The 26,131-nt window shown below is 42.9% G+C and overlaps 1 protein-coding gene across 1 annotated transcript; it reads right to left on the bottom strand.

Moving 5' to 3' along the window:
- Window position 1: 1 nt before the first annotated feature.
- LOC115119238 (inositol-trisphosphate 3-kinase A-like) lies at window positions 2-26,131 on the bottom strand. Its single transcript, XM_029647994.2, has 7 exons — window positions 25,155-26,131; window positions 6,161-6,260; window positions 5,701-5,914; window positions 2,011-2,215; window positions 1,637-1,738; window positions 1,183-1,254; window positions 2-919 (listed from the first exon to the last, which is right to left on the bottom strand). The coding sequence occupies exons 1-7, from the start codon at window positions 25,584-25,586 to the stop codon at window positions 686-688; spliced, it is 1,359 nt and encodes a 452-aa protein (XP_029503854.1). The 5' UTR covers window positions 25,587-26,131; the 3' UTR covers window positions 2-685.

Below are 26,131 nucleotides of genomic sequence, written 5' to 3'. Positions count from 1 at the left end.
CTTTGTGTTTTGATAAGTGTTTTATAATACAGCAAGACATTTTTTTACTTGTACATATGAAAAACCTCCCAATACACAACCATTTCTAACTCATTGGGACAAGGCAATAGTGTTTTTCTGAGGTTAGTCTCATGGACTGTCATAATACAATACTTATAATGAGATGATCCTAAAGACGCACTGGTGTAAGTAACTGTATTAGAATACAGTATGCCTAATGTCTTCAATAAAGTTTGAAAACAAAAAAAAATAAAATGGAACATGCTTGATTATCAAAAACTGAAATCAATCAAATTTAATGACACCTTGAAATATGGAATGGGTTGGATTTCTACGCAATACTGTCCCTTACATCGATAGTATTGTATGGCTTTCTAGAATATACAGGCATTACAATCACAGGTTTGTGTCTGTTCATTCATTTTGTATTCATTAAAATTCCCCTAAAATGTATAGTTTGTTCACAAGGCACAGACATACTTTAAAAAACGCAATCCCTTATCTCCATGCTACAATAGCTTCAACAATACGCTGAGATACAATTTGTTGTGCTGAATAAGCTGGAAGTTTGATTTACACAGTATGTATACTTTGTGATTGAGGGGACCCTTGAGACTGTATATTACTGCCAGGGTCCTCTAACTACTGGAATGGGGTAGTCCAATCCCTCCCAGGTGGTCATAGCTTAAAGGCACTCATTACTTCCTTCACTAGTTCCTTTGTTAGTCAAAGAGCCCAGTGTCCTCATCAGGTTGTCCAGTCCCCACATGTATCCGTCCTCTCGGTTGCCCTCCTGCCAGGGTATGGAGTGGTCCAGAGTCTGTCCCTCTGGTAAAGCTGTAGTCTTGCCGAAGTCAATGAGCCAAACCTCAGCTCGGTCAGTGTGGTCATGAATGAAGAGGAGGGAGCTCCCAATCACCTTGGAGAGAGAAGACGTGTACTCATTACAATAACCACTGGGCACACACTGGTTGAATCAACAGTGTTTCCACATTTCAATGAAATTACATTGAACGGACGTGCAATAGACGTTGAATTGACATTTTTGCCCAGTGTGTATTATCATTTATATTATTTACCGGTAAACCTCATAAAAGCTCTTAGATGTGTTTAATATATCTAGTGGGATGAACAAATGTCAACAGAAAACAGGTGCAGATGAACTAAAGCTTCTATATTCACCTCGTGTCTCTTGAAGAACTCCGATGACATCAGGGCTTGTTGAATTTTTGCTAGTTTACTCAGGTAGGAATTCTGTATTAGAGAGGCAATACGATTATTCTGGCTGTAGAGTTGAGACTTGGGAAACTCCCTTGATAAATTCCTTAAACCAATAGAGGTTATATGTCTAGGTCGTTCAATTCTATTTGCTATCTGTCATTCCAACAGGATCTACTGTAGTGTATAATGCCATTTGGGTTGCTCATCATATCCAAATATTTACCAATGTGTATCACTTTTCATGAGATTTTACAAAAGACAGGTAAAGTCAAACCAATTTGTTTGATTGTTCAAGTATTCACTTTACATAAGACAGGTATGTACTGTATGTTTCTACTTGTCAAAAATCAGCAAACCATGCAAATGAATGCGGATGCAACAGAATAACAGGTAAGACTAGTAGCTGTCAACCTACTAGTATGTTTGTGTTGTTTGTGGCAAAGTCCCTGAAGATCTGAGTGATATCCTCCTTAGACCGGGTCTTCTTGAAATCCGTATGACACGTCCCGTCAGCTTTCTGAGAGAAGGAACGGTCAATATGTTGATAAGCAGCACTGTCCACGTGCAACAAGGTCAAGGCTCCGACATTACTTTATTGCATACAGTATGTAATGAACTTCACATGAAAAACTGTCAAATGAACCATGAAAAAAGGTTTTAGTCCAGGAATAAGCCTTTTGTATACGTTCTAGTTTAAATGAAAAGGGATCTCTGTGGTTGCGTTTTGAGTGAACACTGACTGAATTGCTTCCTTCATGTTGACACTCAGGTTGATAGGTGGGTACTTGCTTTGATTCCTTCGATGCGGAAGCCCAGTGTGTGTGTAGAGCTGAGGGTCTCTCTCCACTGCATGTAGCGGGGTTTGGTGACGGCCCTCTGGAGTTGCTCCTGGGGGCTGGGGGCCTCACTGTCCACCTCCAGCATCTTGTCAAACAGGTCCCTACGGAGCTTAGGCCGCTCTCGGGCTCGCACCACCTCCTCCTCCAGATACGTCCTGAGGAGAGGACAACAGGGAGACACGCTGAGGGGCCATGACACTATTTAGCACCATCACGGCTAAGTGACTTTTCATTTGGTCTTGTTGTGTATGATGATAGCTGAGTGGCATTACAGACAATGGCATGTTATACTTACGCAATAAGGCCCGGGGGGGGTGTGGTATATGGCCAATATACCATGGCTAAGGGTGGTTCTTCTGCTTGACGCAAAGAGGAGTGCCTGGATACAGCCCATAGCCTTGGTATATTGGCCATATTCCACAAACCCGTAAGGTGCCTTATTGCTGTTATAAACTGCTTACTAACGTAATTAGAGCTGTAAAAATAAATGTTTTGTCATACCAGTGGTATACCACGGCTGTCAGCCAATCAGCATTCAGGGCTCGAACCACCCAGTTTATAATGTGACCTTTGTATGCTTTAGATGGTAGAATTGACTTTCTAAGGTTTCTATTCAACCTGTATCACTGAAGTGTTACAGATTACACAATAGAAATGTAAAGGTAATGTAGGATTGATCTGACATATGCAGCGTTTATTCTCCGCTAACGCGGGAACATTGCCTTTACATTAAAATCATGCTGAAACGCTGAACTTCCGCTATGCGGATTTAATAGAACCCTACGTCTTACTTGGTAGAGTCCTATGTTCAGTGAATTTCAGTTTCATTCTGAACTTCCTCTGTATAAAAAAAAGGAAGCAAGGAGGACACTCCAAAGTACACAGCATGACTGTTTAACTGGTTGATAGTATGAGTGTTTGTTAGCAGTAGGTGAGAGAGCTTGGGTGGTTGTGTGTGTTTGTCAAAAGGGAGTCACCAGGGACACCCTGTGCCTGCACCCCATCTCCCCACTATGTGTGTGTGTGTGTGTGTGTGTGTGTGTGTGTGTGTGTGTGTGTACAGGAAACATGTGGCTCAGTAGTGACGGCCTCTCTGTGTGCCTTGACGCCCCACCGGCTGTGTGTGGCAGGAAATCCTCAGAGAACCAGTAACAACAGGTGTTTTATCAAGAGCAAACAGAACAGGTTGACAGTCTGTATGTTCTACTATCAGGAGCACTGACGTGTAAGAGGGATATAGATAAATTACAGTAGTCCAACAATGATTTGTTAGTATTTCCTCAAAATTGCTTAATCCTGCTATAGGGCCAGACATATGTAGTGTTCTACACATTATTATAGAACAGACATACTGCTGCTCCCTACTCACTACTGCTGCTCCCTACTCACTATTGCTGCTCCCTACTCACTACTGCTTCTCCCTACTCACTACTGCTGCTCCCTACTCACTACTGCTGCTCCCTACTCACTATTGCTGCTCCCTACTCACTACTGCTTCTCCCTACTCACTACTGCTGCACCCTACTCACTACTGCTGCTCCCTACTCACTATTGCTGCTCCCTACTCACTACTGCTTCTCCCTACTCACTATTGCTGCTCCCTACTCACTACTGCTTCTCCCTACTCACTACTGCTGCTCCCTACTCACTACTGCTGCTCCCTACTCACTATTGCTGCTCCCTACTCACTACTGCTTCTCCGTACTCACTATTGCTGCTCCGTCCGTACTCACTACTGCTGCTCCCTACTCACCTAGCTGCTCCCTACTCACCTAGCTGCTCCCTGCTCACTACTGCTGCTCCCTACTCACATAGCTGCTCCCTACTCACCTAGCTGCTCCCTACTCACCTAGCTGCTCCCTACTCACCCAGCTGCTCCCTACTCACCTAGCTGCTCCCTGCTCACTACTGCTGCTCCCTACTCACATAGCTGCTCCCTACTCACCTAGCTGCTCCCTACTCACCCAGCTGCTCCCTACTCACCCAGCTGCTCCCTACTCACCTAGCTGCTCCCTACTCACCCAGCTGTTCCCTACTCACTACTGCTGCTCCTTACCCCCCGTAGCTGCTCCCTACTCACAACTGCTGCTCCGTACTCACCGAGCTGCTCCCTGCTCACCTAGCTGCTCCCTACTAACTACTGCTGCTCCCTACTCACCTAGCTGCTCCCTGCTCACTACTGCTGCTCCCTACTCACCCAGCTGCTCCCTACTCACTACTGCTGCTCCCTACTCACTACTGCTGCTCCCTACTCACCTAGCTGCTCCCTACTCACTACTGCTGCTCCCTGCTCACTACTGCTGCTCCCTACTCACTACTGCTGCTCCCACTCACTACTGCTGCTCCCTACTCACCTAGCTGCTCCCTGCTCACTACTGCTGCTCCGTACTCACCTAGCTGCTCCCTGCTCACCTAGCTGCTCCCTACTCACCTAGCTGCTCCCTACTCACTACTACTGCTCCGTACTCACCTAGCTGCTCCCTGCTCACCTAGCTGCTCCCTACTCACTACTGCTGCTCCGTACTCACCTAGCTGCTCCCTGCTCACTACTGCTGCTCCCTACTCACTACTGCTGCTCCGTACTCACCTAGCTGCTCCCTGCTCACTACTGCTGCTCCCTACTCACCTAGCTGCTCCCTGCTCACTACTGCTGCTCCCTACTCACCTAGCTGCTCCCTGCTCACCTAGCTGCTCTCTGCTCACTACTGCTGCTCCCTACTCACTGCTGCTGCTCCCTACTCACCTAGCTGCTCCCTGCTCACTACTGCTGCTCCCTACTCACTACTGCTGCTCCGTACTCACCTAGCTGCTCCCTGCTCACTACTGCTGCTCCCTACTCACCTAGCTGCTCCCTGCTCACTACTGCTGCTCCCTACTCACCTAGCTGCTCCCTGCTCACCTAGCTGCTCTCTGCTCACTACTGCTGCTCCCTACTCACTACTGCTGCTCCCTACTCACCTAGCTGCTCCCTGCTCACCTAGCTGCTCCCTACTCACTACTGCTGCTCCGTACTCACCTAGCTGCTCCCTGCTCACTACTGCTGCTCCCTGCTCACCTAGCTGCTTCCTGCTCACTACTGCTGCTCTCTACTCACTACTGCTGCTCCCTACTGCTGCTCTCTACTCACTACTGCTGCTCCCTGCTCACTACTGCTACTCCCTGCTCACCTAGCAGCTCTCTACTCACTACTGCTGCTCCCTGCTCACCTAGCTGCTCCCTGCTCACTACTGCTGCTCCCTACTCACTACTGCTGCTCCCTACTCACCTAGCTGCTCCCTGCTCACTACTGCTGCTCCGTACTCTCCTAGCTGCTCCCTGCTCACCTAGCTGCTTCCTGCTCACTACTGCTGCTCTCTACTCACTACTGCTGCTCCCTACTGCTGCTCTCTACTCACTACTGCGGCTCCCTGCTCACCTAGCTGCTTCCTGCTCACTACTGCTGCTCTCTACTCACTACTGCTGCTCACCTAGCTGCTCCCTGCTCACTACTGCTGCTCCCTACTCACCTAGCTGCTCCCTACTCACTACTGCTGCTCCGTACTCACCTAGCTGCTCCCTGCTCACCTAGCTGCTCCCTACTTACTACTGCTGCTCTCTACTCACTACTGCTGCTCCCTACTCACTACTGCTGCTCTCTTACCTCACTCCCATCTTGCAGTCCATGACACTGGGTCTATCAAAGTTGACTAGTAGATCAGTCATATGTAGGAAGGGATCCCCATCCCTCTCCACCACACCATAATATCCTGGTACAAAGTCCTGGAGAACGTCTCCCTGCAGCCTCTCAAAACACAGCTTCTCATTCTCAGAGAACTTCTTCAGAATGGTGCCTTCGCCGCCAGCTTTGAAATTACCTGGAAAAGATAAGCACTGACATTCCACAGCAAACCACTAACGACTGACATTTTCCGATGGAATCTGACATTGTGTGTAATGGGTTAGTATTGTATCAAAGTGGCCAGTAGTATACAGTACTGTCTGTGTCATGTGCTTTATTTTGTGTGGAAGATGTACAGTACACATCATCTTACATGAGTGCTTGGTTCTTGGTATGCTGCTGTGATAGGTGAGGGATCACGTCCATGGTGACTGTGTTTTACCTTTGTGTCCAGCTAGTTGAACCCAGGACAGGTTTCTTCTTTGTGGGGAAACAAAAGGCCAGTTGACAATAGTCTTTATCTTCCACCAGGGTTTGCTCTGCTGAAGAAGGACCAAGCACAGGAACAGTCAGCTTTACCTCTATGGAGTATCTGTGTCATTATTAACCAGGCAGAGACACTGTCCTCAAGCCAGCGCTCAACAGTAGGGTGTATGTAAATGAAGTTGTACAACGATAATGATCTTGGATAATAATCATGTTTTGAATTCAGTTGATAACAGACAGCTGTCTAAATCACTTGGCCACTGTTAATTGGGTCATTTGTTACTGTACGTCATTAACCCTAGCTTCATGTCCTCGTCCAGGCTCAACTCTAATCCTAGCCTCAAATCTAACCCTGACCCTTAACCTTGGCCTCATCCGCAAACATATTAGTCTCTTTGCTACATGTTGTCATTTCTTTTTTAATCTTTTTTTTTTAAAGTATTTTATTTTTGCATTTTCCAATTAAGAACATTCAGAACAAAAGTGAAAAGATATTAGACAACGATAGGACAAAGTGACAGTAACAGACGAGCGTAACAAAAATAAATTATAATTATAATTATATAAACAAACATACAATAATAAAAAATAAAAAAAATAAAAAAATAACGAGACATTGGATCACCTGCCGTAGGCTACATATTCTACATTACGTGTGAAACATTATGTGAGGATTATATATAGATTCAATCAATGAGATGTGGGGGGAGATTCTCCATATAGTCAATAAAAGGTTGCCAAATTCTGTAAAATGTCTTTAACTTATTCCTTAAGCAGTAAGTGATTTTCTCCAAAGGGATACAACTATTAACTTCCGAAAGCCACATTGCAACTGGCAGGGAGGAATCCAATTTCCATTTCAAGGCAATACATTTCTTGGCAATCGCTAGCAATATTTCTGTTAGCTTTATAGTATGGCTTTGCCTAAGATTGGTGTTAGTAAAGTTACCCAGTAGACAGACCTCCGAGTCTAAAGGGAATGCAACCCCGTGAATTGAGGATATGGTATCGCATACCCCCTGCCAGAAACCGTGTAGTTTTGAACACTGCCAAGTGGAATGGAGGAATGTTCCTTCATCTGAGCCACATCTAAAACATAGGGAGGAGATATCAGGGTTGAACTTGTGCAGTCTAGATGGGGTGATATAGAGCTGATGGAGGAAATTAAACTGGATCAGTCTGTATCTGGAGTTCAATGTGGATGTAACCCCATCCCTGCATAGGTCACTCCATAGATCCTCATCAAGATCAATACCCAGATCTTTCTCCCATCTAAGTCGGGGTTTATCTAGCCCAGGCAGTGTTAGTCCTGACATAAGAGCATTGTAAACACGGGAAATGGTCTTGAACAGTGGTTGGTCTGCGTGGCAGAGTTGTTCAATAGGTGACATCTTAGGTAGGTTCCATTGTCCCTTGAGAGTCACCCTAATAAAGTTTTGTAGTTGTAGGTAGCTAAAGAAGTCCCTGTTAGGCAAGTGGTATTTCTGTTTCAGCTGATCAAAAGACATAAGAACTCCCTCCTCGTAACAATGTTCCAGAAGAGTGATCCCCTTATCAGACCATGGTCTAAAGTTACTATTCTGGAAAAACATAGGGATCAATCTATTGTTCCATAAAGGGGTTTTAGGGGATAGGAATCACCCTCGTCCGAACAGCTCATGCAGTTTGCACCATGCCAGGACAGAACGTATGATTAAAGGGTTGTCTGTGATGGTTTTTATAGATTTTCTGTCCCATTTGTAAAACAAATCTGCCCCAGTGTCATCATTTACCTCAAGCTTTTCAATGTTCAACCATGAGAGAGTGGGACCATTGTCAAACCTCTGAGCCAGAAACCTAGACTGTGCAGCCCAGTAGTACATTCTAAAATTGGGGAGGTTTAAGCCCCCTTGACTGTAATCAAGGGTCAGTTTATCCAGGCCAACCCTAGGGGTTTTGCCGTGCCAGATAAACCGTCTGGTCAGCTTGTCGAGAGAGGAAAAAAATGATGCGGGAACAGGGATAGGGAGAGATTGAAACAGATATAGAAACCTGGGCAGGACATTCATTTTAATTACATTGATTCTACCTGGTAGAGTGAGAGGTAAGTCCATCCATTTACAAAGGTCAACCTCCACCTTTTGCAACAAACTGGCCAGATTGAGTTTATAGAGGTTGTTCAAGATTACCATCCACCATTATGCCCAAATATGTGAAGCCCATAGGCGACCATCTGAAAATAAACTTGTGCTTGATGGTATGATGGTCAAAGACAGACAACGGTAAGATTTCGCTTTTATCAAAATTGACCTTATATCCAGAGAAAGAACTATAACACTGTAGTAGGATCTGCAAGTGAGAGAGGGAGTGTTCTGGGTTTGTTAGAAATAAGATAAGGTCGTCCGCAAAGAGTGATCATTTATGGGTATGGGGGCCCACCTCAAAGCCATGTATGTCAGGGCACGTTCTAATAGCCTCAGCCAACGGTTCGATGGCGAGGGCAAAGAGGTGGGGGCTATTTGGGCAACCTTGTCTGTTCCCCCTTTAAAGAGGGAAAGAGGAGGAAGTAATCCCATTGGTAGCAATCCTAGCTTTAGGAGATTTGTAGAGTGATTTTATCAAATTTACAAACACGGTACCTAAACCGAACTTTTCCAAGACGCAAAAGAGGTATGGCCATTCAACCCTATCAAAGGCCTTTTCAGCGTCGAGGGAGACTGCGACACTAGGTATTTTGTTTTTGTTAGCAAGGTGAATTATATCAAAGAACCTTCTGAGATTATTGGAGGACAATCTATTAATTATGAAGCCAGTCTGATCTGGGTTGACCAACAGGGGAAGACATGACTCCAGTCTCTTAGATAGCATCTTGGTGACCAGTTTACAATCTGTGTTAAGGAGAGAGATTGGTCTATAGGAGGTGCACTTTAGCTGGTTTTTCCCTTTCTTGTGGATTACAGTAATCACTGCTTGAGAGAAGGACTCTGGAAAGCAGTTGTCTTCTCTGGCTTTTTTAAGTACCTCCATAAGGTAGGGGACCAACAGCTCCCTAAATTCTTTATAGAACTCTGGAGGGAAGCCATCCTCCCCAGGAGATTTATTAGAAGGTAAGGATTTAATGGCCTCCAACAATTCAGGAACTGAGAAGTGTTCACTCAGGCGCTCGCTGTCTTCCCCTGACAGGCATGGGAGGTTGAGAGAGGAGAGAAAGGAGTCTATCTCTGATAGATCATCACTTGATTGGGAAGTGTAGAGGTCTTCATAGTATTTCTTAAAAGTATTATTAATTTCAGTAGGGTCGAAAGATATCTCTTTAGTAAGAGTTTCTATGGCATTAATTGTCCTCTTACTTTCCTCTGCTTTCAGTTGCCATGCCAATACTTTGTGAGCTTTCTCTCCAAGCTCATAATAACGCTGTTTTCATGTTGTCATTTCTATGGAACTCACATTTCCCTACCAGCTGCTGTGTATAGTCGCACTTGACTGACTTGCTGTTGCCATGTGCATTTGCATTAAGACACAGTCATGGAGATCTTGTTCAACGAGATCTGGATGATTCAGGCATAGAAATGATGACATTGTTTCCCCATGTGTGATGAGATGTTGAGTGAGTCACACATCATGTTCACAGCAGACATGCTTCACAGACAGAAAAGTACTTAGCATGTGCTTGATGACACAGAGATGATACATAATGTTATTTTTGAGATAGATTTCACCATAGCTAGATTCAGGGTTATGACCAAGACAGAGGTCAGAGGTATTCAGTATGCTGAGATCGCAGTAAAAGGAAGAAAAGCCCTGGTCATTGGATTCAGTGAAAAAACGACTCATTCTGTTGAGTGTACACACTCAAAACCAATAACAGATCCCACAGCCACTCTGAAATGTCAAGTGGTATGCTCCACTCACTGGTGTTGTTGATGTGGTGTATTAAGTTGAATTGTTGTTGTAATAATAGTCGGCTATGTGGGTGTCATATTTCCACACAGGCCTTCAACACTCTCTCAAACACATAATAGTGACAACCTATTAATCAACATGTATTTTTAAAAAGCCCTGTGCTCTGTCAAGAGAAAGAAATATGAACATATAGCCCCTCCATTTGTGGCTACACAGTTATTCTAAAAAAGTAGTGTAAAATATGAAGTAGAATTTCAACATTGTGGAACGTGTTTCAATTCCTGAAAATAAATGCTACATTTTAACTGTATGAGGTGTGTTCTCTCACAAACTACAATACAACGCAATGTTTGTAAAAATGTTCATTTCTATAACCCTCTAGATAATACATTCCTGGTTAGTTCTGGGACACACCTTACTTTGTAAAGCCGGGCCTAATGTGGTTGACAGACTGACAGAAAATAAGGCGTCTACAATCAGCTGCAAATAGAGCCTACTACATAATGAACTCGACCAATTACAATGTCATAACAGTAACAAGAACAGGAACAAGGGAGTAACAATTGTGTATGATTCACTCAAGCTGTTGATTCACTCAATACTGTATGATTCACTCAATACTGTATGATTCACTCAAGTTGTTGATTCACTCAATACTGTATGATTCACTCGGTTTCTCAACCTGGCACATTATAATATGAACATGCATTAGCATACGCATATTTGACAAATGGCTAGCATCGATAAATGGGATGTCATAAAAATTCAAGCCTCTTTTTCACTACAAGTCACTGTCATACTAGAAATACAGAGAACTGATAACTTAGTGTACAAAGTTTCTTTCTGTGTTGAAAGGTCAAATCCTAAATGTCAATGTGGCTGAAATTGGCACACAACCATTTGTCATAGCCTCACAGGACAATGGGGGTGGCTTGTACTGCAAGTGTGGGGCTGACTGGACACTCTATCTGCTATAAACAAAGGGTATAGAGAGTTAATGCAAACTCTATTTTCAGAACAGGGAGACACTTTTTTTCCATTACCATTGTTTGTTTTGAATGACTAGAAAGATCAATAAAAGGGTTGGGTTTGAGAGCTTTTCAAGTGGCCTGTCATACTGACATGCCCCTGTTGAAACACTGAACACTGAGCAGTGAGCACCACAATGTACACAGCCTTCCCTTCCAGCAGGGCCAGGCGATGTGTATTTAGTGTGTTTAAAGGAAGTTGACAGCTTAGAGCCTTCTATGGAGCTGGCTGAGTATAGTTCTGAAGAGTTACACAGAGGTACAAAGTAGAGGTCGACCGATTATGATTTTTCAACGCCGATACCAATAACGATTATTGGAGGACCAAAATTTGTAATAATGACAATTACAACAATACTGAACGAACACTTATTTTAACTTAATATAATACATCAATGAAATCAATTTAGTCACAAATAAATAATGAAACATGTTCAATTTGGTTTAAATAATGTAAAAACAAAGTGTTGGAGAAGAAAGTAAAAGTGCAATATGTGCCATGTAAGAAAGCTAATGTTTAAGTTCCTTGCTCAGAACATGTGAAAGCTGGTGGTTCCTTTTAACATGAGTCTTCAATATTCCCAGGTAAGAAGTTTTAGGTTGTAGTTATTATAGAAATTATAGGACTATTTCTCTCTATACGATTTGTATTTCATATACCTTTGACTATTGGATGTTCTTATAGGCACTTTAGTCCCTCTCCCATCCCTCTCCTCGCCGCTACCTGGGCTCGAACCAGGAACACATCGACAACAGCCACCCTCAAAGCATCGTTACCCATCACTCCACAAAAGCCAAGGCCCTTGCAGAGCAAAGGGAACAACTACTCCAGGTTTTGAAACGCTATTAGCGTGCACCCCGCTAACTAGCTAGCCATTTCACATCGGTTACACCAGCCTAATCTCGGGAGTTGATGGGCTTGAAGTCATAAACAGCGCAATGCTTGACGCACAGCGAAGAGCTGCTGGCAAACTGCACGAAAGTGCTGTTTGAATGAATGCTTACGAGCCTGCTGGTGCCTACCATCACTCAGTCAGACTGCTCTATCAAATCATAGACTTAATTATAACATAATAACACACAGAAATACGAGCCTTAGGTTATTAATATGGTCAAATCCGGAAACTATCTCGAAAATAAAACGTTTACTCTTTCAGTGAAATACGGAACAGTTCCGTAGGTGGCATCCATAAGTCTAAATATTCCTGTTACTGCACAACCTTCAATGTTATGTCATAATTCTGGCAAATTTGTTCGCAATGAGCCAGGCGGCCCAAAATGTTGCATATACCCTGACTCTGCATGCAATGAACGCAAGAGAAGTGACACAATTTCACCTGGTTAATATTGCCTGCTAACCTGGATTTCTTTTAGCTAAAAATTCAGGTTAACAAATATATACTTCTGTGTATTGATTTTAAGAAAGGCATTGATGTTTATGGTTAGGTACACGTTGGAGCAACGACAGTCCTTTTTCGCGAATGCACACTGTATCGATTATATGCAACGCAGGACACGCTAGATAAACTAGTAATATCATCAACCATGTGTAGTTATAACTAGTGATTATGATTGATTGATTGATTGTTTTTTATAAGATAAGTTTAATGCTAGCTAGCAACTTCCCTTGGCTTCTTACTGCATTCGCGTAACAGGCGGGCTCCTCGTGAGGCAGGTGGTTAGAGCGTTGGACTAGTTATCCGAAAGGTTGCAAGATTGAAAGCTGACAAGGTAAAAATCTGTTGTTCTGCCCCTGAACAAGGCAGTTAACCCACCGTTCCTAGGCCGTCATTGAAAATAATAATGTGTTCTTAACTGACTTGCCTAGTTAAATAAAGGTGTAAAAATATATATATATATTTTTTTATTGTCAAAATCGGCATACAAAAATACCGATTTCCGATTGTTATGAAAACTTGAAATCGGCCCTAATTAATCGTCCATTCCGATTAATCGGTCGACCTCTAGTACAAAGCCACTGATGTCGGAGACAAAGTCCAATATGGCTTCTGACAACAAGCAGATACAGAGGCCTTAGGAGTCGTACATGTTTTTACTGTTCACAAGTGACATTATTTGAAAAGTTTGTTGGATCATCATATACACAGCAAAATCTTCAGTGTTAAAAAACCCCACAGAGTCTGTGGACCCCTATAGACATTGGAACAATGTTAAATTAACACACTGCTTAGTGTAAAGCCAAATATTTCCCAGAGTGCCTTACCTTTCGAGTCCTGAGGTACGGCCTGAGGTATGAACTTTTATGCACTCATAACTGACCTTTGTACCACTACAGTGAAAAGTGTTTGTACTCCTTTAGGAAAATATCTGAACCTTTTTTTCTGAGCGTGTAATACAATGACCTGAAATTCATGGTTTATAGGCCACAGCAGGCCTGCAAGTCACATTATGCTGGTTGAGGGAAAGGGGATACCTAGTCAGTTGCACAACTGAATGCATTCAACTGAAATGTGTCTTCCACATTTAACCCAACCCCTCTGAATCAGAAATTGCAAGGTGCAAGGTGATGTGAAAATCCTATAGGAATCCAGCCAGTGTGGAGATATCCAACTTTTGGAATTTTGTATCATACACAACCTGTATTCAAAATGACTGCCAGGGTTGGGAAGGCTAAGCTATGAGACTACCTAAAGCATCTAAACTGGGACAACCATTTCAGTAATGGGTGCAGCAATAATTCTAAGTAACATATTTGATTCATTTAGAAAATGTTGTAATTTATATTTGAGTAGCATAAGATTAATTGATTAATAAATCAATGTACATGCAAAAACATAGATATTGATACAAACCATTCAAAACATCTATCTGCAATAGAGCATGCCGGGAAATATGATAATGATGTAAAGGTTTTGGTTCAAAGTAATGTATGAGTTTCAGGCCCCTGTATTAGGATAAAACTAGGCCCTCAAAATAAGGCCTTATGAAATACGTATGGTACTGTGTTAAAAAAATATGTTTTATGACAACATATTTGCTTAGGATCTCACTTGGTGAAGTGCGTAGTACTGAAAGTGGATGAATGCAACAACCATGACTCTCTCTTGCCTAGTTAAATAAAGGTTAAATAAATACAAAAAATAAAATAAATGTTCCGGTGTCTCAATACTTACACTGTTGATTTAACACTCACATTTTTGTTTTTTTAACACTGGAGAATTTACTGTGTTGTTATTCACAGCTACTTTTATGTTCTAGGGTTTAAAACTACGGTATTGTCCTGGAAATCACAACTGTTTCACTACTTTATCAATGCAAGTCATCAGTCAAGTGTTGAAGTCAAATACAGCAACCACCCTCAGTCCTCCTGAATCATAGGCCAGGTGTACAGCAGCACCTGTATTCTGTGCCAAAAGACAATGCTAAAACAAGATGGCCGCCTCAGACGAGAGACCAGGGTGGTTTCAAACTTTTTGAAGACCATCATACATGAAGGAGTATACTCAATTAAAGGAAAATTCCACCCAAAAACTACCTTTTGGCATTTGTTTCATTAGTCCAATTGTTGACATAGTCCCAAAATGTTTTGCTTGTTAGCACTCAAGTTTTCAAGATATGTAACTTTCAAAACAAAGAAATCATCACATGATGCAAAATCCATCATACAGGGCTGATTTCTGTATTTTGAAAGTTACATATCTTGAAAACTTGAGTACTGACAAGAAAACATTTTGGGACTATGTCAACAATGGACTAATGGAACAAATACCAAAATATTGTTTTTGGGTGGAGTTTTCATTTAAGATGGGGGGTAATCTAATTCCTTTCCACTTCTGTGTTGTCTCACAGACAACTCGATTCATGTCTGAAGATTACCTTTAAGATAGGCCAATAGTTATCTATCTGACATGATCACAAACAAGTCAAAATAAACCATTAGAGTACAGTGTCTGTAATTCAAATCAAATCAAAGTTTATTTATCACGTGCGCTGAATACAACAGGCGCTGCGCTGAAAACAACCTTACAGTGAAATGTTTACTTACTGGCTCTAACCAATGGTGCGGGAAAAAAGGTATGTGTGTGTGTGTAGGAAAGTAAAGAAATAAAACAACAGTAAAAAGACATTTGAAAAAAGAGTAGCAAGGCTATATACAGACACCTGTTAGTCAGGTGGGGGGGACACAATGCAAATAGTCCGGGTAACCATTTGGTTATCTGTTCAGGAGTCTTATTGCTTGGGGGTAAAAACTGTTGAGAAACCTTTTTGTCCTAGACTTGGCACTCCTGTACCGCTTGCCATGCGGTAGTAGAGAGAATAGTCTATGACTGGGGTGATCACTGGGGCCTTCCTCTGACACCGCCTGGTGTAGAGGTCTTGGATGGCAGGCAGCTTTGCCCCAGTGATGTACTGGGCCATACGCACTACCCTCTGAAGTGCCTTGCGGTCGGAGGCCGAGCAATTGCCGTACCAGGCAGTGATGCAACCGGTCAGGATGCTCTCGATGTTGCAGCTGTAGAACCTTTTGAGGATCTCAGGACCCATGCCAAATCTTTTTAGTTTCCTGAGGGGGAATAGGCTTTGTCGTGCCCTCTTCACGACTGTCTTGGTGTGTTTGGACCAATCTCGTTTGTTGTTGATGTGGATACCAAGGAATTTGAAGCTCTCAACCTGCTCCACTACAGCCCCGTTGATGAGAATGGGGACGTGCTCGGTGCTCCTTTTCCTGTAGTCCACACTCATCTCCTTAGTCTTGGTTACGTTGAGGGATAGGTTGTTATTCTGGCACCACCCGGCCAGGTCTCTGACTTCCTCCCTATAGGCTGTCTTGTCGTTGTCGGTGATCAGGCCTAGTACAAGGGAGTACAATCTGAAACGTGAGCTTGGGCGGGATCCAGATTGCCATAACTTCATAACGACATAGTGCCATACTGGGATTTGCGGTAATACCTGCATTGAACACAAGGGGCGCTATTTTCAAACCCCACTCTGCCTCTGTAATCCAAAGGTTGGCAATGCTTACAAGTACATGTAAAATCCCATAGAGAATGCTAACTAAATGCTAATGAGCACATTGCGGACATTTTACACAGTATCTGACCTAAACTATTTTCAGGATAGACATCCCAGCTCATAAAGTTATATAAGTAACTTAAAAATGCTACTCAGTTGGCAGCACGCAGAAAATAAATATTAGACAGCAATGCACTTGATCCAGGAGGGTGTTCTCTGCTGTTACCAAGTGAAGCTAGATTTTGGAAGACGCTAACAATTTAGCTAGATAGCTAGCTACTAAATTAGCAAACCAAATGCACAACTTCAAAGCATTGCGCACATTCTAGACAGTTAACTTAATAGTTATAAGATATGTAGCTGGGAAACATTTAGTGTCACATCTGCTCCTGCTCCCCCCTCCCCCCAGGCGATTGAGGGCGCCAGGCTGCCCTGCATCACGCATCATGCCATCTATGACGCACACCTGCCTTCCCTTGTCACGCGCATCAGCGATATTGGACTCACCTGGACTCACTCATCACCTGTTTATTTCCTCCCCTATATTTGTCAGTTCCCTTGCTCTGTTCCCTGCTGCTGCATTAATTGTTTATTGTCTGTATTACTCGTTTGCTGACGCTGTTCCTGTCTCGTTCCATGTCCGTTCCTTATTAAATATTTGACTCCCCGTACCTGCTTCATCTCTCCAGCGTCATCCTTGTGAAAGAATGCAGCAGCCAACATACGAAGCATCGGGGAGTACTGGCATTCCGGTTGGTGGTGACATCGGCTCTGGGTTTCCACCAATGGAACCGGGGGTGTCTAGCCAGCTCTTCGGCCGTCCATGCCCTAGCTGGCTCGAGAGGTTCCCACGTCCCCTTCCCACGTCGGGCCTCAGCCAGACCATCAGTTCTTGTTCGCCCAGCCGGTCCAGGAGTTTTTTTTGTTTTGTTGGTGACGTCGGGGTGGATTCCGCCGCCGATGGAACCGAGGGTGCCTAAGCCGGCCCGTCGAGCTTCCACTCCCTGACTGGCTTGAGAGGTTGGCTCGCAAAGTTTCCATCCCACATCACACTCCACCGGATCACTGGGCTCCCTCGCTGCAGCGGGATCGACAGGTGTCTTGCTTCAGCCGGATCGTTGGGCTTCCATGCCTCAGCCGGCTCCCTCGCAACTGCCGGTTTGTGGGGCTTCCACGCCCCAGCTGGCTTGCCCAGCGCCCATGTCTCGGCCGGTTCGCCCAGGTGGGACGCCATGTGGCGCCCCTACAGGGGAGGGCGCACTGTCATGTCTGCTCCCGCTCTTCCCCCCCCGGCACTTGAGGGCGCCAGGCTGCCCTGCATCACTCACTCCTGCCATCTATTACGCACACCTGCCTTCTCTCGTCACGCGCATCAGCGACATTGGACTCACCTGGACTCACTCATCACCTGCTTATTACCTCCCCTATATTTGTCAGTTCCCTTGCTCTGTTCCCCGCTGCTGCAAAAACTGTTATTTGTCTGTGTTACTCATGTGCTGACGCTGTTCCTGTCTCGTTCCATGTCCGGTCCTTATTACATGTTTGACTCCCCGTACCTGCTTCGTCTCTCCAGCATCATCCTTGTGACAATCCGCAACTAGATCACCTGGGGCGTGCTGAACAACAGTGAGTGACTCTCAAGCCGGTCTCTCATCTTTGTGTGCTTGTAAACAAACAGCACGTGACTCAGGACTACTGGTAAGCTTCATAATGAAAAATAATGTGACAGGTGAAATGAAGAACGCAATCTTCTTTATGTTCTAATGTCTTGCACAAGATGACTTTAGGTATTTACAAATATAGCTACAAATATTCAAATGTATGAAAAAACTTTTAAATAGTTTAAACTGTATTTACGGTATTGAAAAACCATCCTTTGGCTATTTCTAAATACCCCGGTATACAAGGTATACAATACCCCAGTATACAAGCATAGTGAAATGGCTTGGGGCTCTGTGGCAGTCGCTGGTCTGGCTGCATCAGTCATTAGGTTGGCTGACTGGAATGCTTTGGACGACGTGGCAGGGTGCAGCTCTGGCAAATGCTTGGCTGTCTCAAGGAATGGGAATGGGAGCCGTGGAGGCCGGGTTGGTTCCAGCACCGACATAGGAGCGTGAATGGACGCCCGTCATGGCATCGGTGCAAGTGGCAGGTTTGGGGTCAACTCGGGCAGCTGCTGGGCGGACTGGCACACTGGCGCACAGGGGGCTGCATGGCAGCTTGAAGCTCAGGGTTCTGCATTTCTGGCTGGACATGCTGGAGTCCTTGGGCCATCTGATAGGCCAAGGCACTGGCGAAGGCACTGGCGAAGGCACAGGCTGAAGAATCTCCTTGGGAGCTGGTGACCACCTGACATGCTGTAGTCCGGGTGACGGCTGAACTAGCTGGCGGTCCAAGCCGGGACCAAGCAATCAGAGGCTGCTGCACTGCCTGGTACACAGGATACAGTTTGTCAGTTCTGTGGTACTCTGGACCTGAGGTGCAGGCCAGGCATTGGGGTACTGCCAGTAACCAGGTGGAGGTAGTGGAGCTGGTGGCTGCTGGACAGGAGCGGGACTCTGGATGGGCGCTGCAGGGTTTCTGTGTCTGTGTCTTGCTTTCAGGGCCGTAGCTACATACAGTTGAAGTCGGAAGTTTACATACACCTTAGCGAAATACATTTAAACTCAGTTTTTCACAATTCCTGACATTTAATCTGAGTAAAAATTCCCTGTTTTAGGTCAGTTAGGATCACCACTTTATTTTAAGAATGTGAAATGTCAGAATAATATTAGTAGAGAGAATTATTTCTTTCAGCTTTTATTTCTTTCATCACAATCCCAGTGGGTCAGAAGTTTACATACACTCAATTAGTATTTGGCAGCATTGCCTTTAATTTTTTTTAATTGGGTCAAACGTTTCAGGTAGCCTTCCACAAGCTTCCCACAATAAATTGGGGGAATTTTGGCTCATTCCTCCTGACAGAGCTGGTGTAACTGAGTCAGGTTTGTAAGCCTCCTTGCTCGCACACGCTTTTTCAGTTCTGCCCACAAATTCTCTATGGGATTGCGGTCAGGGCTTTGTGATGGCCACTCCAATACCTTGACGTTGTTGTCCTTAAGCCATTTTGCAACAACTTTGGAAGAATGCGTGGGGTCATTGTCTATTTGGAAGACCCATTTGCGTCCAAGCTTTAACTTCCTGACTGATGTCTTGAGATGTTGCTTCAATATATCCACATAATTTTCCTTTCTCATGATGCCATCTATTTTGTGAAATGCTCCAGTCCCTCCTGCAGCAAAGCACCACCACAACATGATGCTGCCACCCCTGTGCTTCACGGTTGGGATGGTGTTCTTCGGCTTGCAAGTATCTCCCTTTTTCCTCCAAACATAACGATGGTCATTATGACCAAACAATTCTATTTTTGTTTCATCAGACCAAAAAGTACGATCTTTGTCCCCATTGCAAACCGTAGTCTGGCGTTTTTATGGCGTTTTTGGATCAGTGGCTTCTACCTTGCTGAGCTTCCTTTCAGGTTATGTCGATATAGGACTCGTTTTACTGTGGATATAGATACTTTTGTACCTGTTTCCTCCAGCATCTTTACAATGTCCTTTGCTGTTGTTCTGGGATTGATTTGTACTTTTCGCACCAAAGTACGTTCATCTCTAGGAGACAGAACACATCTCCTTCCTGAGCGGTATGATGGCTGCAAGGTCCCATGGTGTTTATACTTGCATAGTATCGTTTGTACAGATGAACGTGGTACCTTCAGGCGTTTGGAAATTGCTCCGAAGGATGAACCAGACTTGTGGAGGTCTACAATTTTCTTTTTGAGGTCTTGGCTGATTTCTTTTGATTTTCTCATTATGTCAAGTACAGGGGCACTGGGTTTGAAGGTAGTCCTTAAAATATATCCACAAGTACACCTCCAATTGAATCAAATTATGTCAATTAGCCTATCAGAAGCTTCTAAGCCATGACATAATTTTCTGGAACTTTCCAAGCTGTTTAAAGGCACAGTCAACTTAGTGTATGTAAACTTCTGACCCACTGGAATTGTGATACAGTGAATTATAAGTGAAATAATCTGTCTGTAAACAATTGTTGGAAAAATTACTTGTGTCATGCACAAAGTAGATGTCCTAACCGACTTGCCAAAACTATAGTTTGTTAACAAGAAATGTGTGGAGTGGTTGAAAAACTAGTTTTAACCTCTCTGAGATCGTTCGGGATGCTAGCGTCCCAACTCGCCAACAGCCAGTGAAATTGCAGGGCGCCAAATTCAAAACAACAGAAATCTCATAATTAAAATTCCTCAACCATACAAGTATTTTACACCATTTTAAAGATACACTTCTCGTTAATTCAACCACAGTGTCCGATTTCAAAAAGGCTTTTCGGCGAAAGTACAACATATCATTATGTTAGGTCAGCAACTAGTCACAGAAAGCATTCAGCCATTTTCCAACCAAAGAGAGGTGTCACAAAAAGCATAAATACAGATAAAATGAAACACTAACCTTTGACGATCTTCATCAGATGACACTCCCAGGCTTCAATGTTACACAATACATGTATGTTTTGTGTGATCAAGTTCATATTTATATCCCAAAACCTCAGTTTACATTGGCGCCATGTTCAGAAATTCCTCCAAAACATCCGGAGAAATTGCAGAGCCACATCAAATAACAGAAATACTCATCATAAACTTTGATGAAAGATACATGTTTTACATAGAATTAAAAATAAACTTGTTCTTAATGCAACCGATGTGTCAGATTTCAAAAAAGCTTTACGGCAAAAGCACAATATTCAATAATCTGAGAACAGCGTTCAGCCACAAATGCAAGCCATAAAGTTACCCGCCAAATTGTGGAGTCAACAAAAGTCATAAATAGCATTATAAATCTTCACTTACCTTTGCTGATCTTCGTCGGAATGCACTCCCAGGACTCCCACTTCCACTAGAAATGTTTGTTTTGTTCGATTACGTCCATATTTATGTCCAAATACCTCCGTTTTGTTCGCGAGTTTAGTTCACAATTCCAAAGACACAATGCGAGAGCGCAAAATCCAGACGAACAGTTAAAAGAGTTCCATTACAGTTTTTAGAAACATGTCAAACGATGTTAACAATCAATCCTTAGGATCTTTTTATAATAAATCTTCAATAATATTCCAACCGGACAATAGCGTATTCATTACAGAGGAAAAAGAAGGAACGGCGTGCCCGCATGACCGCGCAGTAAACAACTGATTGGCCTCAGCCTAGTCCACTTGTTGAAACAGCTCTTATTCGACACCCTTCCACAATAGAAGCCTCAAACAACTTTCTAAAGACTGTTGACATCTGCTGGAAGCCTTGGGAAGTGCAATCTGGCCCCATAGACACAGCATATTGGATAGGCAATCACTTAACCTCTTCGTCCTACCCTCTACTTTTTTGAACATTCTGTTAAAAATCGCGCAACATTTCAGCGCCCTGCTACTCATGCCAGGAATATAGAATATGCATTTGCTTAGTCTGTGTGGATAGAAAACATTCAGACGTTTATAAAACTGGTTAAATCACTGCTGTGGCTTTACCAGGACGGCATTTACATCGAAAAGCACAGGAAAAACTGATCACTGAAAATGGAAAAATATATTGCTGCGCTACTTGAACCCATTGATAAAGGTGAACCACAATTAATTGACTGAGGTTGCAGTACCTACAGCTTCCACACGGTGTCTAGAGTCTTGTCATTTGCCTACGAGTTTTTTCTTGGTCAAACACATGCAAGGCAGCGCATTTCTTCAGGTCTAGGACCGGATATTTTGGTTGAGTTTCTAGCCGGACATTTTTCCAGACGGACAGCTAATGATTTTTACATCGCCTCCTGATGAATTTTATCGCTTATTAACGTTTACTAATACCTAAAGTTGCATTACAAAAGTATTTCGAAGTGTTTTGTGAAAGTTTATCGTCGACTTTTTGAATTTTAAAAAATGACGTTACGTTTTGAAATGCTGTTTTTTTCGTTTATCACACAGTCTACATATAACGATATCTAGGCTTTATATGGACCGATTTAATCGAAATAAAGACCCAATAGTGTTTATGGGACATCTAGGAGTGCCAACAAAGAAGATGGTGAAAGGTAATGAATGTTTTCTATTTTATTGTGCGGTTTGTGTAGCGCCGAATATGCTAATTATTTTGTTTACATCCCCTGCGGGTCTTTTGTGTTGTAGTGTATTGTTACATGCTATCAGATAATAGCTTCTCATGCTTTCGCCGAAAAGCATTTTAAAAATCTGACTTGTTGCCTGGATTCACAACGAGTGTAGCTTTAATTCGATACCCTGCATGTGTATTTTAATGAACGTTTGAGTTTTAACTAATACTATTAGCATTTAGCGTAGCGCATTTGCATTTCCAGAGCTCTAGTTGGGACGCAAGCATCCCGAGTAGAAGCAAGAGGTTAAATGAAACTACAAACCTCAGATTTCCTACTTCCTGGTTGGATTTGTCTCAGGTTTTCACCTGCCATATGACAGTTTTAGAAACTTCAGTGTGTTTTCGATCCAATACTACTAATAATATGCATATATTAGCATCTGGGACAGAGTAGCAAGCAGTTTACTCTGGGCACCTTATTCATCCAAGCTACTCAATACTGCCCCCCTATCACCAAGAAGTTAATGACTCCAACCTAAGTGTATGTAAACTTCCGACTTCAACTGTATAAGGACACCGAGGGCCGGACATCTGTAATTATTTTAATTTATAAATATATATATATATATAATTTTTTTTAGGAACTTAGTCGGGTCTCAACTTACTGTTGAGAGTTAGAATAGTAGAATACACAAGGTGCAACTTTGAAACTTGGTAGGGCATCAGCAGATTTCCTCTTGTTATTTCACCCAATGACATTCACTCAATTAGCCCATGGCCATGTCAGATAACATTTGTTAGTTTGGTTAATTAGTCTACTTAGTCTTGCCAAACTTGTAGTAATTACCAACTAGGCACCTGCCCTAGGGCCCTGACCTCCAGACACCATTCATTTTGTTAGTCACTCTCACTCAGATATCATATTAACATGGCATAAGTCATGGCAAAATGTGTAGAATTGCATAAAATTAAATTGTAAAACCTCAAAAAAATCTCCCCACCCCATTGCAAAATGTGCAAAATTGGCATAACAATCGGAAATTTGTATTTTTGGGCGCTGATTTCCGATTATCTTTTAAATTTAAATGTTATTTTTTTATAACTTTTATTTAACTAGACAAGTCAGTTAAGAACGCATTCTTGTTTTTAATGACTGCCTATGAACTGTGGGTTAACTGCCTTGTTCAGGGGCAGAACGACAGATTTTCACCTTGTCAGCTCAGGGGTTCCAATCCTGCAACCGCACAGTTAACAAGTCCAATGCTCTAACCATTGCACTCCACGAGTAATCTGCCTGTTACGTGAATGCAGTAGAAGCCAAGGTAAATTGCTAGCTAGCATTAAATTGATCTTATAAAAAACAATCAATCATAATCACTAGTTATAACTACTAATCCAGTTTAGCAGGCAATATTAACCAGGTGAAATTGTGGGTATATGCAATTGTGGGTATATATGAGTCTGGGTATATGCAAGTTTGGGCTGCCTGGCTCATTGCGAACTAATTTGCCAGACTTTTACATAATTATGACATAGATTTAAGGTTGTGCAATGTAACAAGAATATTTAGACTTAGGGATGCCACCCGTTAGATAAAATACCGAACGGTTCCGTATTTCACTGAAATAATAAATGTTTTGTTTTCGAAATGATAGTTTCCGGATTTGATCATATTAATGACCAAAGGCTCATATTTCTGTGTGTTATTTATTACGTTATAATTAAGTCTGATTTGATAGAGCAGTCTGACTGAGCAGCAGCAGGCCCGTAATCATTCATTCAAACAGCACTTTCGTGCGTTTTGCCAGCAGCTCTTCGCAAGCACAGCGCTGTTTATGACTTCAAGCCTATCAGCCTAATGGCTGGTGTAACCAATGTGAAATGGCTAGCTAGTTAGCTGGGTGTGCGCTAATACTGTTTCAAACGTCACTCGCTTTTAGATTTGGAGTAGTTATTCCCCTTGCGCTGCAAGGTCCGCGGCTTTTGTGGAGCGATGGGTAACGATGCTTCGAGTATGGCTGTTGTCGATGTGTTCCTGGTTCGAGCCCAGGGAGGGGCGAGGAGGGAGACGGAAGCTATACTGTTACACTGGCAATACTATAGTGCCTATAAGAACATCCAATAGTCAAAGGTATATGAAATACAAATGATATAGAGAGAAATAGTCCTATAAATACTATATTAACTACAACCTAAAACCTCTTACCTTGGAATATTGAAGTCTCATGTTAAAAGGAACCACCAACTTTCATATGTTCTCATGTTCTGAGCAAGGAACTCAAACATTAGCTTTTTTACATGGCACATATATATTTTTTTACATGGCACATATTTTTACATGGCACATATTTTTACATGGCACATCTTACTTTCATCTCCAACACTTTGTTTTAGCATTATTTAAACCAAATTGAACATGTTTCATTATTTATTTGAGGCTAAATTGATTTTACTGATGTTTTATATTAAGTTAAAATAAGTGTTGTAATTGTCATTATTACAAATAAAAATAAATTGTTTTTTTTAAATTGGCCGATTAATCGGTATCGGCTTTTTTTGGTCCTCCAATAATACAAAGTTTGTATAACATTCACCAGTAAATCATGTTTTATAGTAGCCTCAGGACGTATTGGCATTTCTAACACACCAGACCATTTTTTCCTAGGCCCCCATTATTAGCCAGATCATGATCATTTTGTACAAAAAATATAACAGGTTAGACAGGCCCACTAGGCAAAAGATTGACCAGCCCAAATGACCAGCCAGTCTGCCCCCGGTTAGAATAAAATAGAATCCAATAGAATATAAGAGAATAGTCTAACTATTTCCCCCCAGAGTTACAGTGCTCTGGGTGTAATTGGGTGTAATTACAACGTAACAACAATATTACTATATTTGAATGAAGAATAGTCTATACTCACTTCACTCGTGTCCTCACACAAATGTTCTAAAGTAATATTGCCCTTGCTCTTTGTCTCGTTGTCACTCAGAATGTCATCCTCTGACTCTTCCAACATGATGGAGGAACCTGTTGAGGAGATCGAGGAGTTTGACAATTTCCGTCGCAGAGAGCCTTCCACATCAGCCCAGTCCTCCTGCTGGATCTCCCGCGAGCAGCCTCCATCTGGGGTTATTGTCACCTGCGGTACACGGAGCGCCTCCATCATACTAGTTTGCACTTGAGTGGTGTTAAACTCAGATAACTTTACTTCTTTCACCTGGCAGAGTTCATCGCGAAGCTCAGATGCTCTGCGGCTTGTTCTGCGCTCTTTAACGAACCCATCACTAATACCAGCGCCAGACAGCCCTGCCTCCTTGGAGGCCTTTCTCCTCTTCTCTCTCTCCTTCGGCATTCGACTGATGAATGTGAGCGTGTACACAACCGACGCGGTGTTATCAAAATTGTACGGCGCTACGATTGAATTTAACCGCTGTCAATCAAACGTGGCCATCTCAATACAGTAGGCCTACTATTTTTGAGTCCAAGTCTCAGTGTATTAAATATTGTGCAATACTGCAATAGGTTTTCATCTGTTTCGGCCACTGTCCGATAAAAACGAGACGTTTCAGGCGGTCGTCATCGGCGGTCCAATTTGCTGACTGGTGTTTTGGGGAACCCCTTTCCTTAGCTCACATCTCGTCGACAGTGTTAACCGAAGACACACGCTTTTATCTTCCGCATTGATTCCGTCTCTCTTCCTGGCAGAAATATATGGTCAGTGCAATCCGGTATCCTTGGGACGCCCATAAACACTCAACTTTAACTCACAACCTAAACCTTACCGTAACCCGTTTAAATATCAACTTCAATGGGATAGGGACGTCCTAAGGATCCTGCATAGCAGACCTTGTATTTTGAGTTTTCACGTTACTTCCTCATTCAGTCTTGCACTCTGCA

Source organism: Oncorhynchus nerka, linkage group LG18 (assembly GCF_034236695.1).
Source record: "Oncorhynchus nerka isolate Pitt River linkage group LG18, Oner_Uvic_2.0, whole genome shotgun sequence".
Taxonomy (NCBI): domain Eukaryota; kingdom Metazoa; phylum Chordata; class Actinopteri; order Salmoniformes; family Salmonidae; genus Oncorhynchus; species Oncorhynchus nerka.
This window is presented reverse-complemented; position numbering and strand designations above follow the sequence as displayed.